The 17,142-nt window shown below is 41.7% G+C and overlaps 1 protein-coding gene and 1 long non-coding RNA gene across 4 annotated transcripts in view; one reads left to right on the plus strand and one right to left on the minus strand.

The window, feature by feature from the left end:
- RAB2A (RAB2A, member RAS oncogene family) overlaps window positions 1–15,577 on the minus strand; it is a 44,680-nt gene extending 29,103 nt beyond the window's left edge. The window contains exons 1-4 of one of the 2 annotated variants that reach the window (XM_074818614.1): window positions 15,425–15,577; window positions 15,205–15,336; window positions 5,259–5,330; window positions 1,589–1,656 (exon numbers count right to left, since the gene is read on the minus strand). In XM_074818614.1, coding sequence (XP_074674715.1) covers window positions 1,589–1,656; window positions 5,259–5,330; window positions 15,205–15,250 — 186 coding nt within the window. In that variant the 5' untranslated portion in view covers window positions 15,251–15,336; window positions 15,425–15,577. Of the gene's footprint in view, window positions 1–1,588; window positions 1,657–5,258; window positions 5,331–9,014; window positions 9,039–15,204; window positions 15,337–15,424 lie in introns of those variants that run through there. The other variant, XM_074818623.1, reaches the window with a different exon arrangement.
- Window positions 15,578–15,671: 94 nt separating this feature from the next.
- LOC141933032 (uncharacterized) lies at window positions 15,672–16,846 on the plus strand. 2 transcript variants are annotated; one of them, XR_012625982.1, is made up of 2 exons: window positions 15,672–16,213; window positions 16,299–16,846. It is a non-coding gene; the product is annotated as an uncharacterized LOC141933032 (long non-coding RNA). The 2 variants fall into 2 exon arrangements; XR_012625981.1 differs by having other exon boundaries at window positions 15,672–16,203.
- Window positions 16,847–17,142: the final 296 nt, after the last annotated feature.

Raw genomic sequence — 17,142 nt, forward strand, 5'->3', positions numbered from 1 at the left:
ACACAAGCATATACACAATCAGTGTATGAAAGCTTTCAATTAATATTTTTAATCTAGGTGTGATATACTTAAGATAGTCAGACAAAATCCCTGCTCAAAAAGAGTTTATAAGTCATAATCAAAAGAAATTCCATTGAAATTTTGGCTATCAGACACCTTGCATGAATTCAAGAAGTCAAACAGACTGTGAAGAGCTACTGAGTCACAGGCATCAAGAAAAACACAATCTACTCAAAAATAGTTGAAGTTCACTTGTATCCAAGGAGCAGATAACAGCACATTAACAAAATTAGTTTGAAAGTCAATGAAAGACAGTGGCTGCATTGGTAGGGAAATGAGTAATTTTGTCTACTGAGAAACTGTCCCAATTTTGGGAAATAAAGACCAATGTAGATATATTCTCATGTAGTCACACCACATACTAAAAAGTTTGCTTCAGAAGCTACTGTTTATACAGAGAATTGCTTGTCTATTGAACTTAAAAACAACCAGTCACCTTGGTGGTCAGCAATCAACAGTTGTAATAGTAAAAATGCACGGGGCAGAAAAAGCCTAAAGCAAGCACAATCTGACCACATTCTTCTACACCTTCTCACTGAGAACTTCCAAGGAAGCACAATTGTTAGATGCCATTTCAAGTGATGAACTTGTATAGTAACTAAGGTACTTCAGATCTTACCTAGGAAATTGGCTAAAATACTGCATTTGTTTAATTTTCATATACGCATGTACATACATAGGCATGCATATATAAATGCATCTCACTTCACTGATTTTCTATACCAAAAAGAGCACATACATGAGACTGACTCTCTATCTGTCAGTTTCTAAAGGTATCCAAAAATGCTTTTAGTAAAGGAAACAGACAACCCTGCCCGAAAGGTTTGAAGGACACAGCCATCAGTATGAGCATCTTAAAGCCGTTGCATCAAGGCTGACTGCTCTATGGTAAAGTGACTGGCAAAAAGAAAACAGCTGAGTTTGCTAATGTATGTTCTTAACCTGAACCCCCCCAAAAGTCAGTCTGTTTTTTGGTAGGCTTTTCAAAACTAAGCTTTTACCAGCCCCTTCTTGACTGTCTGAAGTATTTACCATCTTCATGGTTATAGTGAAATTGAGTTCTTAATTCTTCTATGAAAACAGTGAGCCACATCTTTTCTTCTACGTTGTAAATGCAAACATTTCCTCTAGAGCGCTTTTGATTAAAGCTGGTAGACACATGATAATTTCCCAACAGGATGTTACATTAACCAACCTTGCATGAATGCACAGAGAAATGCAAGTTCTTAATAATACACAAAATTTTCAGAAAAAAGGGAGGCAGCATGAATTCCAGTCTTACAAATCTGACAGTGTTACTTGAGGAAGTAAAGTTACAGTGCAAACAGCAGAAATCTGCACTGTTTCAAGAATACATCACACCAAAAAAGGAAATTTTAGCAAATTTTTGATCTTCACAGAAACCAAAGAAAGATGCAAGACAAAGTACGTAGTCTCACATGGGTGTTGAAGACAGAGAGCTTAACCAGAACAAAGAGAAAGCCAGTGGAGCCATACGTTTAAATAATTTCTATGATTTATTACTTACCGTATCCCATATCTGAAGCTTTATCTGTTTTCCATCAATAGTTATCATTCGAGCTCCAAATTCTACACCTGAATAGATTTTACAAAAGATTATTAGCATGTATCAGAAAGAAGAATGTCATGTACTATGAAAACAAGAAAGTAAGTTTAACTTAACACTGTATATCTTTCACAATCTGCTTTTAGTTAATTTTCCATCTGTTTGAAAGAGCTAGAAAGTTTTCCAGAATGAAAAAAACTGTTACTTTCAAGGTGCTTTAAAAATGCATTAATTAGAGCAAGTGTCAAGCAGGTATTTCTTACAAAGTTTTCCAAACAATTTAGTAGTTCTAGAACAGAGGAAGAAAAACATGTCCATTTAAATGCAAACAGGAAATTGAAGTGTCACATTTATTTTAACACTCTACCAATGACAGATTGCTGAAGCCAGTTTAGAAGTAACTAAACCTACAATTCTTTATCAGTAAAATACTCTATTAAGTAAGCATACAAATGTCACCTTCAATAAGATAAATTTTATTACTGTGTTAATTTCTGCCTTTATGAAAAACAGTGCTTCTGAAATTCTAAAGATAAATATTAATAACCAAGGAAAAAAATTCATATGTTTCAAATAAACAAAAGTAATTTCTCCAGTGGAAAGATTCAGCTTTTTGTACCATCTTTTAAAGCAATTTTAATATCCTTAACAGTAAATTAAGCATAAATTGAGGCTATTGCTACAGCAGTTAAAATCTGACAAATGCCTAGACATAATGGACATATTTAAAGGCTGTCAAGTTTCCATTAATCTATGCTTCAGAAAAAAATAAAGATCCGGTAGCTTAATTTTTGTCTAAAATTGGTCACTGTCTAGATTTCGACTGAAGTCTTCCAATTAAGCAGCCCTGATCTGAAGTATTCCAAATGTCTCTTCAAAGCTTGTTTAGAATATTGGGGGGAGCAGCGTTGCTTTCTGCCGAAGGACTTTTGGGGAAGGGGGCAGGGAGGAACCACTCTCCCTGTGCCCCCCCCCCCGAGGATATCTGAGCCAAATAAAAGCCATGGGCCAAAGAACACTGTGCTCTCTTTAGCATCCAAATAACCTACAGTAACTGTATGCAAACAAATGGGAAGAATGGAGGGGGAGGGCAGAAGGGAGGAAGCAGGTGGATGTCAATGCTCTCTCTGAAATTGACTGCAAAGCCAGGGGAAGGTCCTCGGACCACTACAAGTGTCAACACTACAGGTATTACTTGATCTCAAAATGCAGATATAGAGCTGCTGATTTAAATCCAGCAATCAGCCTAAATGTTTAGTTTCTACACACAACCGCATAGAAAAATTTAAAGGATATTTATCCTGTTCCATCCAAATATCTGCTGAGAGAAAATTCTGGATTTGAAACAACACACACAATTTGATGGTAAATTTGTGCTCTTAAAAAGAAGGAATAGAAGCTGTTCTGGTTTATGTTAAGGACATATCCTAAGGGCAATGGGCAAAAACCCAGAATGTTTACAGTGTTTTTTGTCACCCATATCTATATACAAATGTTGTAGAGTTGTTTTTTTTCGGTTCGGTTTTTGTGTGTGTGTGTTTGGTTTTGGGGGGGGGAGTGAGTTTGTTTTGTTTTTTTTCTCTCCCCCCCCGCCCCGATGCAGGTTCTCCCTCCCACCTTCATCTCTTTTAATAACAGATACTTCAGTTCCCAAATGAAAAATAAACAGATAGTTGTTGCATTCTAAGTTCTTTTAAAGTACACTATTATGCACAATTCTGAATGTAGCTCAAAGACAGAAAAATACCTGCTTCTATGTATTCTATCTTTCCCCCCCCCCAATCTTGTTTTCATTAGAGGTAAAGTTTCTCTCTGATTTTCTTAAATCTTAGAAATAACATCTTAGGCTAGCTATACTAAAATTTTGGGCTGCATTTTGCACAATTCAAGATTAAATGTCTTTTTTTCCACATGTCCAATTTTAGTTTCCCTTCTCTTCTCCCGAGTTGCTCACAGCAGGAATAGAATCTCTACTCCCATAGGCTAAAATAATTGTATTATATTGAAGAAAGTTAGACAATGTAATGCAAGCTTTTTTATTCAATCTACAGGTTCTCAGAAGTTTTAACATCATCAACTGGAGGTGTATTAGGTAACACCAACCCATCCTATCTTGCACTGCACAGGCATTCATATGACTTTAACATGTTCTTTATTTGTCTTTCTAAATTTGTTTGGGTAATTGAGAGAACCATTCTCCTGGCCAAAACACATGCATGCCCCATCCATCAATTAAGTGAAAGGAGGCTGTTTCAAGCCTATGCTCCTTGCCCTTTCCAAGCAGCTTCCCATACTCCACTCCTACATCCCTCATTATGTTGCTATCTAGGTTCACCTCCTCATCCCACTAGCTTCAATTTCTGCTCCCAGATTTCAGCTAGCTATATGCCAGGCAAAGAACTGGCACTATAACCACCCTGCTGAGATGAAGCTGTTTCCCACAGCCTGTTTACTGATGTGACAGGGCTGCCAAAGGCACAAGTGATCTATAAGGTGTCATATATTTGGCATGCCTAAAGAAGAAAAGATGGCAATAGCTCATGCCTCCCTGAAGACCTCAGGCTCTTTATTCAGCCAGCCTATCTGCTGCCAAGACGTCAAAAATATTTAAAAACTGATGTTAGCCTAAGAATTTGAATTAATTTAGACAGCCACACACAAGGTGTGGGAAGACTGTCAAGAGAGAGAGGGAAGCCATAACCAAACCACCTGATATATTCTGTTACATGAAGAATATTTGTTGATATTTCAAGCATCTATTTCAGTACTCCCAAACACAGGAAGTGCACCTATTCCAGGGCACAAACTAAAAATAGAGACTAGGGATACATTTTGTGCAAGGCTCATCATGACTAGAGCTGGTAAGTTCCCTGAAATAACATCAAGAAGTTGTTCAAAGTTTCTGAAACCTTATCAGAGACTAGCATCTGTTATGCTTAACAGTGAAGCTAATCTGAAGACTAAGCCTGCCCACAGAAGAATTTATTCTCATGTTATTCTTCATATTTTGTGTGGAATGATAAATAAAAGTTTGTATCTTTTACTGTAGTTAGATCAGAGGTAATGCATTCTGTCAACATGTATGCATTTCATCTACTTTGAATATCAAATCATACCTAACACAAATGGTCCACATCCAATTGAGAAGTCAGGAAGAAAAAACACTGTCCCTTCCAAACAGGAAATATATTCACACTCCAATCCTTCTCTATCCAGAAGTTATGTCTTCCCAAATAGTAAATTTGCTTACTCATCTTTAAAGTTAACTTTGCTTTGGTTTATCTTCAAGGTTCTGTGGCTAGGCTAATATTCTGTTCCCTAGTGAAAAATCTGCCATTTGAATCACCATCAATGCATTTCAAGCTTGGCCAATTCTGCTTCCACATCCAGTTTTCAGCTTTTCTGAAGAGACAGTTGAGATACTATAGCTATGATTTTTTTTTTTTAACTGTTTCAGTACCTTCCCAATAAGAAAAAAAGACCTCCACTTGGCTTTATGAGCTAACAACTATTCATACTGCCTTAATACAGCACAAATCCTACATTACCGCAGCACAACCAACTCATAAATGCCTGCTGAGGTACCCTAGCTGCTTAACCATTAGTGTTGTGGGGGACAAAAGAGACCTACCAATAGTGAGATCGTGGACTGGTTGAAACCGCTTGTCTGTAAACTGTAACAATAAACATGATTTCCCAACACCTAAAAAAAAAAAAAAGAAGTTTTAAGCAAATTTTAAAAAAAATCTGTTAAGAACCAATAGAAATTAAAGTGAATGGTATATATTGTTTAAAATTCATCACTAGAACTTAAGATACTAGATTTCATCTACTTTGAAGTGTATGCAACTTTTTCATAACACAACAGCTGTTAAAGTTCCAGAAACATTAAAACCAAAGCAGTTATTTTCAAAATTTGAACAAAAAAAATTATTTTGAAAAAGTAGTTATGTCTTTAAAATTATGTGGAAAAAAGTATCCTAACAAACCTTCAAAGTATCATTTCACATCCTCCCTTCACAGTAACTACAGGTCTAGCTACTCCTCACAACCTTACATGTGCTTCCCCGTCAGTATTTTCAGCTTTCTTCCAAGCTAACTAGATCCTCAATAGCACCTCACTCCCACCTATCTCCTAATTTATCAGCTGAGGTAACAGCAGTACATATATGGCTGCTTACAACCACTATGTGCTACCACCCACTAGTTCCCAACAGGCCAAAAAATAGCCCAAGCAGAATTGGCAACAGCTGAGTTCACATTACAGCCAGCCAACACAAACACTGTCCCCCTCAGATATCCTGATTTCCAACCCAAATGGGTTAACTGCTTCACATTACATGGACACTGGTCAACAAATGGGCAATTTCTTCTGTATGTGAAAGCACGGAAAAGTAAAAGTTAATGAAGTCGATAGGAGTACTCAAACTACCTAGGTCTGTAAACATAATACTTTTTACAGTTAATTTTTCCTTGTTCTTTTACTTCGAAGGGTCATTCTTCCTGTTCTGCTCAGTCAAATTTCATATTGTCAGCCTTTTAAAACTTGACATTTGATGTACATACATTTAAACTCTGAACTATTATCACATAACACACAATACTGTAGCATTCAAGTTCCTGCTGTACTTTGCTTTATCTGTCCAGGAAGATAAGGCTATTTTAGCCACATACTAGAGGTCAGTAACAGCTGATCAGAAGTGACATATCTGGTAATAAAAGACAGCAAACAAAGGGGTAAGGAAAAGAACAATACTGCAAGACACAAGATATGCATACCAGAGATTTGCATATAGTGACATTGACCTTTCTACTACTAAATTCAGCAAAATTTTTTAGTACAGTTTCATGAGGAAACAAAGCCTATGCAATTGTAGTCACTGCCCACCTGTCATTTTGGTCTCAAAAAAAGCTAAGACCAGTGGCCAGTTTCAAACAAATCTAACAGAAACAGGAGACTTGCATTTAGTTTTGTCACAAAACGAGTTGTGACAAACTGATGACACTCCGAGATTAATATCCCAAGTGATGCAGTAATTCCAGCAGCCTAAGCCAGTTGATGGTGCTGCTATCCCTACTCTCTTCCCTACAGCATGTTTGTGCCCATTTCTCCATATGGCTTAGATAAATTCTGAAGTAATTTCAGTTGTCTGCTGGGTTAGCATGCTAATCTGACAAGAAGAGTGACAAAGCAAACAGAAATGGCTTAATGCAGGGTCAGACAAGCATGAGAGTTAGTTCAAATGAGGGATGAGAAATGCAGCAGCCAGCAGATCAACAGCTTAGGCTGGCGTGGAACTGCAGCCCAAGGCAAAGTTTGCAGCATCGGCCTTAACAGATCTCGTTTCTGTAGCGCTCTGGCATATGATAGCAAGCTGTCAGAACACAAGCAGCTTGGAAGCAGGTATAGATTTTGTCCAACAAAATTAATGGACTTGAGAAGTGGATGAGGAATGGGGGAGAGCACTGGAGGTAAGAAAGAAGCAGGGAAAAGCACAGGTGGGGCACTGAACACAAAACTCTACGGACTTAAAATATTCAGAATTCTTCTACTCACAGAACATTGTTCATATATACAGATAACCAATGAAATACAGCTGCCCCATTGCAGAACATAATCACCATCCCACTTACAAAAAAACCACCTATAAATCACAGCAGAAATAGAATGTAGACTAGCTTTTACTATTAATCTTACAAAGTGATTTCAGTATCATTGGATAAACCAGAACCTCAAAACTATCCAATATTCCTGCACAAATCTTACAAACGTTAGAAAAATATTCGAAATCTAATCAACAAAGTGACACTTGATTAGGTGTCCCAGCACCAGCTCTCAGGTGGCAATCTGATATTTCCTTCTTCTTGTAAGGCTGGTGACCAGCCTGTTGGTTCAGGAGAACATACAAACACTAGTGTCAGCACAGCAAAGATGACAGACACGCACAGCCCCTTTGATGCAAGGCCTGTCTCAAACTGGCACAAGATGCACCTCTAGTTACTGCTATAAGGCCTTTTGGGAGCAGGCTGCAGACAGATGGCTTCACACACAGAAAGAGAAGAAATAACTAGTTTCTTTTCAAGGCCATTCCTGCTACTTCAGAACCTTCCATCAAAAAGGTTCTTCTTCCCCCCATTTAGGGAAGTCCCTAAATTTTATACTGTTATTGACTGGAAAAGGGGTTAAAAAAATTGCAAACAAAGCTGTAGTGCCTGTTAAGTTTAGGTTATAATCCATTTTAAATAATATTTACAAATATTTTATTGCCTAAATGTAATAGTATTTTTTGGTTTAATTTTATAGTTTTAAGACATTGCAAGTTTGTAACAGGAAAGTTCTTACAACAGTAGTTTGCAGCCTATTCGCTTCCAGAGCTGGAGCAGACTGCGCTACTGTAGACACAGTCAAGAACCCCTATCAGGAACAGGAGCTAGATATGAACTCCTGCAGTTCACCACCTTGTGACATAAACAGATGCTGCAAAGATCAGTTAACAGCTGCATGGCAGCTAATTCCATGGCATACAGATGGTTTAAAGTAACTACACTGGTTAACTCTAAGAGCAAAGTGGCTGTTTACCAGGTACCTCGTTCACTTATGCCTGAAACAAGGCAGACGCTCTGGGAAAAGTAGTTGAGCATGTCTTACGATAGTCAATTGTAGAACACAAGAGACACATATTCAGTTATTTATTAACTCATTCTCCATTTTACTGCCACAATTACTTTAATATAGCTTCAGATGAACCACCCCCAGACAAAAAAATCTTAGTATCTTAAAACAAGAAACAAGCAGAGCTCGGATACACTTCACCAACAACCACAGTAAACAAAAGCTATTGCTTAAGAACAAATTAAAACAACGGGTTATGTGCTCGGAGGGGAGAAGTGTGCTTCTCTGCAAGTGCCTGTTCTAGGATGCCTTCATCAATTCTTAGTACCCGAACAGTGCTGGGAAGTGGAACTTGTGCTACAGCAGTTTTACCCTCCGGCTCTGAATTCTAAACCAGCAGCCTGAGCTGTTTCTCCAAATTCTCTGACTCCCTTAACAGCTTCCTCTTTATCTGGATGCCATTCTGCAGTCAAATTCCCTAGGCAAAGTGTTGCCAGAGCTTTGCTCTTGTCCACCTTGGCCCAGCCACCATTCAACACCTCCCTTCCTTATATCTACACTAGTGTTCATTTCACTGCTCAGCAAGCTCAAACAGCTCAGTGGTAAAGTGAACCTCTCCCTTCCCACTCCTAAGGTTATGCAATGAGCTAAACCAAGAAACCAATCCACCATAAAACTACAGTCACCCAAAACACCAGTATGTGCATGAGACATGGGCTACCAAATAAATAGCAAAGGAAAGGGTTATTCTTTTCAGTAGCAGGCTGAACTTACAGCAATTAAAAAAGCAGTTCTGGAACCATAGCACAGGTAATGACTTTTGCTAGAAGAGCTGACTTGCTTCCTTCTCCCCTTCTAGTTCCTGTGACTCCCTGTGAATTCGGTAAGGAAAGTTCAGTCATCAACTGCTAACTCAGAGGAGCACTAGTATCAACATGAGGAAAACTTCCAGGCTTTTCTTACCACTAGACAAAACTCATCAGTGTTCCTTCCATTGATGTTTGTCTTAGAAAGCTGATCTGGCTCAAAACTAAAAATGCGTCAAAAAAGGAGGGAGAGGGCGCTAAGATCATTTCCTTACTTGTTCACAAAAGCACCACTATAGCCCAAGAAAAGTGACAGAGGAAAAGAATTGCAGTAGTTGTCATCCCAACCTAGTTATCAAAATTGAATCCTGAAGACAAATCTCTTTAATCTATTAGCTGCCACTGATGGGTAGACTCACTCCTTCCCACACAGTTCCACCTCCTTACTCAAAATGACTCTTATGCTTTTCTGACCATACCTACTATTTGTTTGGTTTTGTTTTTTAAGTCATCTCTGTGAGCTGAACTGGCTTTTTGAAGGATCAGACAAGCTCTGATGCTGACTGCTCATAGCTGAGACAAGGAGTGGTAACCAGGTCCACCCGTTTTGGCAGCAGATGAACATTGGATGAACTCAACCATCTCACAGAACTGTATTTTTCTTGTTGTTGCTTCACAAGACAGGGTGATCAATCAGCTCACCACCCACAGAAATGAAGACCTACTCCCCCTTTATCTTGCACTCACCGATCCTCCCACATCGAGTTTCCTCCCTTGAAAGCACTCCAGACCTTGGAAAGCACTTCCCCCGACCAACTCAGCTGATTCAGCCACTAAGTAAAAAGTTAACCCAAAAGTAGGTAGTTTTCTATTGCTGTTAGTGGGTTGATTCAGCTCATAGTAGACTATTAAAGTCACCACAAGGTAAGGGTAGCAAGACCTCCTTTCATGTGTAATCAACTGTATCAGCTTGGATGCCCATGAAGCCCAATACTAACCGAGCTGCTTCTTTCACCTTCCTTCAGAAAACAAACAAAAATAAATCTTTAAATAGGCCAAGGACAGTCTCAAACAATGGACAGGTCTCGAATAACAGATTTTAAAACCAATGCACATTTAAACCAGGTAATTAAATAGTACAAATGTCACAAGATATACACCTGTAACCTGGCTTATGAGGTATTTCTAGTTCTCTCTAGGAGTCTGCACAGCTTCCAGATGTTTCATAAGCCCTTTTCTTATCACAGGGCACAAGCTCATTCCCTCTCTCCTTCCTCTCCAACCACAGCATCTTTATGCAGCTCAGCAAAATTACCCTTTTGAAGGCCTAAGCATAATGAGACATTAACTTAAAAGATTTTTCTTAACCTCTTTTCAGCCAGTTATTTGTTAGTCAAAATGCTGTCATCAAATGGAAAAATTGAAATAAAATTGCTAGGAAGGACCAACTACAAAATTCCAAACTGTCAGTTATAGAGCAAAGGGACTTTACATACCAGTGTAAGCATGGACAAGAAGGGAAGAAAAATAAGCTCCAAAATCCTTCACGATGGCTACGCAGGTTTGGGAAAAGTGATCTCATAAAAATGGCTTTTTAACTTTTAAAAATGATTCAGCTTCAATACTTAAATAAACATTGCTGTAAATTATTTACAACAGCATTTCCGAAACCAATGATGTAAGTTTTCTTTTCTACATAAAAATTAGTGCAGACTTACAAACCGAAAGGAGCTGTTCAGCTTTATCACATTTCATTTAGTATGGCACGACCCAACTACTAACTGCAGGTTTAAAAAATAAATAAATAAAGATTATTTCCAAACAAAATTAAGCTACATGAATCTATAGAAAACCTCTTCATGTCCTGGATGATCACAAAAGACTTAGAAAACTGCCAGCCCTTCATAATAAAATGGTTTTAATCAAGGGGAGGGAAAATGTTGGGGTTTTTTAAAATTAAAGGTTAGAATTAGTATGAGGGTTCACAGTAATGGTCTCATGAAACCATCTGTATGGGCATCTACTTATAGTTTGTTAATTCTAGTTAACTTCTAAGAGGCTAAGAAGATATACAACACCTAATATCTGCTCTTCTAGGAATGAAAGTATCATCGAAAGGGTCTCAAAGCAAGATGTAAGTAGTACAGATCCATACTCTGTTTTTCAGTATGAACTAGTCTTCAAGCTATCATGGGGTGTTAACATAAGCTCTAGTGGGATGAAAACCTGTTTAGCTGAGAAGTATTCTTACAAACATGAAGAAAATAAGGGCAAGAGGCTCTGGTCATGCACATTGCTAGCTAATAACAGCTGCTGTTCCAGGACAAAGTGCAATGACACTAGAAACATTTCACAAGGAGGACTGAAAAATAAAGCCAATTCAATTGCTTAATTTCAACACTTGAGAATCTCCTAGACAAGTGAAATGGTTGACTAGACAGCTTGCTTTACTCTAGAGAGTGAGGAGAATTAGATCACCAAGCAATGATATTTTCTTTCATCATCCTCCCCTAATAAGAGTAACTTTGAGATATTGTTGGTTTATAACCAGCAACTATCTGCTGAAATTGAAAGGCAAGTGAAAGTTCATTACGCAAGAAGCTCTGAAGATTGCTGAACTAACACATTCAAGAAAGCAGAAGACAGACCTGCTCGTGAAAGATGCAGCAGCTCCGATCATAAAGAAACATTTAGATGGGATACCACCGACAAATTATGTTGGTGGCAAGAAATCTGACCATTGCAACACTGGTAATTCAGGTATACTAAAGTTCAGTAGCATTCTCTGGTGGAATCTAGTAAACATACTCTAATATAAGAAAATCCTGCTTAATGCATATTAAATATTCTGGACAAAAATAATTCCAGCTCTAGCCTTCACAGGAATCTCATGTATAATTCCCAGTTTATTCCCATGCGGTACACTGCTGGTAACCAAAACATTTAAGCAGAAGATTTCACCATCATACAGAAAAACTTTCAAGAAAAAAATGACAAATTTCAGCCACCAACTGCAAGAACAGGCAATGCTAAGACTGTTTACCCTAACTGAGATCAAAGTCCATCTTGACTTCAGCTGGTGGCCAGAAGCAGATGTGTAGGGAAGAGTGGATGAACACACCAACTCCTACCAGCAATCAAAATGGAACAGACGCTACCAACCACCAAGGCAAAGGTCTCGGAGGTACAGCCCTAAGCAGAATGCACCACAAATGCTTCTAAATGTGTCTGCAAACTCCTATAATGTTTCGGAAATATCCAGATCAAAACATTTGGTCCATAATGGTTGGACTAGATGATCTTTAAGGTCTTTTCCAACCTAGATGATTCTATGCTTCTATGAGTTTCCTGGTTAACTCTCAGGGCAGTCAGTATTTCATGCTGCTTCTATTTTTCTCTTAAAGATACCAACTCCATGAAATCCCACAGCTACTATCCCAATGATAAAACGTAAAAACCACACAGATTTATGACAATGTTGTTCGAGTGCCTGAAAAACAGCCATGCTATTTCAGGTCTCTCCCACAACAGAAAACTAACTAGATCTTAAAATGGTTCTGACTATATAGAAAAAACTTTTTTTTTTTTTTTAAATATATAAAATGTAACAACCAGAATAGAATCAGTCCCATATTCTTAAAGCTACCGTGCCTGAAGTACCAGCAAAAGAAAAAGCCACTGAATGTCAATGACCAATGAAGCAAGCAACACAAGGGGACTAGAGCTGTTGAGCAAAAAGCAGTCTCCCACAGTCAGTTTCTGTGGCTGTCATTTTAAGAGACTGAGATCATGCTGAATTCCTGTGTTTAAGCAGATGAAAGCATGCGGAATCACAATTCAGAGAAGACACGTGCAGGTGTCTTCTATAACTGCAGATGTTTTCCATTGGTTTGTTTATGGTTCACGTAACCCACTTTGTTTTGTAGTGCTGAAAAGGCAGAGGAGCAAAATGTTAACATCTGTCCTCAGCTGATGCTGTCTTACTTTTCTCCTACAGTTTGTTTACAACTAATTGCTGAGTCACCAGACAGCTGATGCAGTTCCAAAGACTCTAAATAAGTCCCAGAGATAAATTTCTCGATCACTATGAAAATTATATGGCCTGTGAGGCCACTGACATATCTTTACTGGCTGGAATGCTGTGGCAGACCACCACTGGAACGGAACAGGACAGTCCCGAGCCACTCTTAATTTCCATCAGCAGAGCTGTGAGTTCAGCTGCCTTCATGTGAGGGACAGCAGTAACACCTAAACCATCACAGTCATTTTGGCAACAAACAACTGTGCACAACATAAATTAGCTCTTCAGCACTAGCTATATTAGAATACTGAAAAGCTTAACAGGAGATCTAAATAAGAGCAAAACTAATGTACCACTATTGGCATATTTAATTCACATCAAGAATGATCTTTGCAGTAGCTTTAATTAGCTTCCTGTATCAACTCCGAATAAAAGCCATGGGAATTTAAGAAACAAAGAAAATAAACTTGTGAGCTGTTCCCCTCTGTTTCTTTTTTCTGTCTTATTCTTCCCATATTTAGCTCTTAAGCAGCTGAAACAACTTCAGAAGTGACACACATTCATTCTGTATTTCACATTTGAAGTGAAGTGCAGAACAGAGCATTACACTGAGGATACTTCATTGTAAAAATTTAATCAGTATACGATCAATGTACCAAAGCAACTGTTTGCTGCCATCTCTACCACTTTAATAATTATAGTTTTTAGAGATGCACCAGAATTGGCCTCCTCCTCTGAAGCACAATCATTCTGAATTCTGCATTACCATTTTGCATCACCCTGAGAAGACAAACTTCTTCCTTCTCCTCAATCTGCTCAGGTGACCTCCTGTCCTCTGGTTTAATGAACTGTCACTCACCTAAATACTCAAGAAAAATCAGAATTTTTGCTTATCATCTACAGCCTAATGGTCATGGTTGTTATAGCTGTGATGTGTTTCTTAAGATTCATTCGTACTACAGCTGCTACTGCAGTAGCCTAAAAAAGCTTCCAGAGTTTAAATGTAGGTTTAAAAAAAAGATAAAAATCACACAGCAGTTGCATCCAGTGTATTTAACAACCTCATGTGTAATGCAACTGAAATGTATAATTACACTACAGCAACAGATAATTTGGTTCACAGGTATGAAGTACAATTATGCAGGTATCCTTAGAATAGCAGGTAAAATGACAGCTGTGTCATCAAACTTATTAAAGAAGGCATCTTTTCAGGTATGAGGAAAACAACAAGATGCACAACACACAGGCACAATAGTTAACTATGTTAGTTACCTTGTCCCGACAACAGTTTGATGAAAGTATGCTATTTATATCCACTCTATGCTGAGAAAGCATAGAATATATTGGCAAAGGGGCTTCAAACAGCACTTCCTATCAGCACATGGAAGGCCGCAGCATTTGTAAGCATTAATATTTGTTACACAGCAGCAAAGAGAATGCAGCAAGTTTTTAAAAAGTGGCAAGCAAAGGAGTGAGGAAGGGAAGAGACCACAGAAGCAACCTGAAGCATCTGGGAAAGCAGTGGTCAAAAAACCCCCAAACCAATAGTCCCTGTAAATCAGAAGGAAAGAGCCAGGGCTTTTACTTTTCCCCTGACAGCATGTCTTGACTCAGTTTGCTACAGCACCTCCAGCCGGGGCTGGAAACGACATCCTTGTGGCCTGAGCGGAAGGTACCTCAAAGCAGCAGCCCTTGCCTCACCACTGCGGGATGGCATGTGGCACCTCTCAGGCCTCACCGCTGCGGGGATGCAATGAAGGGGCACTACCCAGGTACAAGTTTTGCAGTGACAGCGTCTTCTTCCTCTCCCCTCCCCCGCTCAGATGCCGCAGCCAGGGGCGTGCCACAGCCCGACCTGCCCCGCGGCCTGTCAGCCAGGCCCGGAGGCGGCTGTCAGGCCTCCAGGCCTGGTGCGGGGCCCAAGGCCGCCGGGCGCGGAGCCGCCGAGAGGCAGGCCGAGGCCCCGGGCGGGGCCCAGCGCAGAGGCGGGGGGGAGCCGCCTCTTCGCGCAGGGCCACCACGTCGACGACGCCAGCACTGCGGAAATGGGAGCGGGGAGCCGGGCCCTGCTCTCCGCTCCGCTCTGCCCGCCCCCCCGCTCCCGGGGCGGCCTCTCCTCCCCGCCCCCGCCGCCTACCTGTGTCCCCGATGATGATATACTTGAAGAGATACGCGTAGGCCATGGCCGCCCGGTCCCCGGCTCTCCGGCTCCCGCTCGCTCCTTCGTGACGCGCGCGCTCTCCCCCCGCCCCCGCTGTCAGGGCTCGCGCTGCGGAGAGGTGGAAACGGTTAACGGCCACCGGGCGGCGGCCCGCTCCCGCCGGGCGCCTCCGCGGGCACCGCTCGCTCCCTCCTACCTCCGCCCCCGCGCCGGCGGGCTCGCTCGGTCGCTGCTGCCCTCCCGCCGCTCCCCGAGGCGCCGGGGAAGGCAGACGCGGCGGCGGGAAGAGCGGGCGGCGAGAACAATAACAGGCGCCGAGCGGCCCCGGACCCCTCCGGCAACGTCACGCACCCACCTCCTCGCTTCGCCCCGCCCCCGACCCGGAAGTGCTGAGGTAGCCGCGGGCGCGCGGCCGCCTCCCGCCGGCGTGGGGGCGGGGCTCCGCCGCCGGCCCCGCCCCGCCGCCCGGTTGGGGGCTGAGGGGAGGTGGCGGGCCGGCGCCGTCGGGGCCTTCTCTGCCGGGGGCTTCTCTGCCGGGGGCTTGCGCGGCCTGATCCCCCTCCCTCGCCCGCTCTAACGGGAGCCGGGGCCTGGGGACTCTCTTTTCCTTTCGCTTTGGTGGGAGGAATAAGGTGCTCCGGCCCCGGGAGGCCGGCGTCTCGCCAGAGCGGGTGTCGTGGCGGCGGGCGCCCTGACGTCTCTCCCACGGTGACCCCCGAGCGGCTCCGCGGGGAGGGGGAGAAAGTTGCCGTGCGGGGAGAGGCCGGGAGAAGGAGAATGGAGGCGATCGGGCCTGTGTTGGGCGCTTCTTCGCCCCTGCTTTGCGCCAGGGTCAGGGGTGCTGAAGTACGAGGATGCGGCAAAAACCCAGTGGGGCTGGTTGAAGCGTTTGTGGTGTTTCTGACTGGGAGGATCCAGGGAAAAAGCTTGAGCTAAGGCTGCGAAGCCAGCTCTGAGCTAGAGAAGCCTCTGAGCGTAAGCACTAGTGAGCAATTCTGTACAACATTGTTTTCATCACTTATCAAACTTGACTTCTGGCTTGTAAAGGGTTTTTTTCCTTTCTGTTTCAGTCTTCCCTCGTTGGACTGGAAGCAATGAGCCGGGAAGGCAGCCTAAGTTCACAGCTGCTGTTTAGGACTTTCTGCTTGGAGTTCACGTGGGACTGGTGACTTGGAAGAAACGTCAAGGTCTCCCTTAGTCTAACCTGCTTTGCAGAGTGCCCCGTGTACGCAGACCTTTGGCCCTGGGGCAGTCAAAGGCGGCTTGGCTCATGGGTCGGTTCCACGCCGAGGCTACGTCAGATGCCGGGCAATGGTGAAGGGGCAGGGCACGCCACTCAGGTGCCGAGGCTGATGGATGATGCTTTGGGGTGCCCGTCAGCTCAGCTGTTTGTTGACTGTGAATTGGTGGGACTGTTGAAGATCCATTTGCATTTTCTGCATATGAAGTCACAGGTCTACTGTTCTGGCTGGACCAGTCTGGTAGCTTTTAACTTTATAAAGGTTTTGATTTGTGGTGCGTCAAGTCAACAGCTTAGACAACATTGACTTACACTGTTTCTAACAGGTGTGCATCTGACTTAATTGTAAAAACCTTCAATAAAGCTGATTGTGCCAAATTCTGTTTCCATATTTCATGACCTGCAACCCAAAATTAAGCTTTTTTTTTTATTGTCCTCTCCCCTGTAGACATGTAAAAAAGGTGAATGCTTTAAAGAGAAAGAAGCTCCTTATATATTCTAAACCTTTTCCACATGAAAAATTCACATTCCCTTGTCAGTCATTTTGCTCCTCTTTTTTTTTTTTTTTTCTCCTCCATACTTCTCCCAGTTTCTCAACACTATTTGTAAAGTGTGGAGTCCAAAATAGTAGTTCTCATGTGTCCATAACACCAGCTTCATCACCTCAAAACAGT

Source organism: Strix aluco, chromosome 1 (genome assembly GCF_031877795.1).
Source record: "Strix aluco isolate bStrAlu1 chromosome 1, bStrAlu1.hap1, whole genome shotgun sequence".
NCBI lineage: Eukaryota > Metazoa > Chordata > Aves > Strigiformes > Strigidae > Strix > Strix aluco.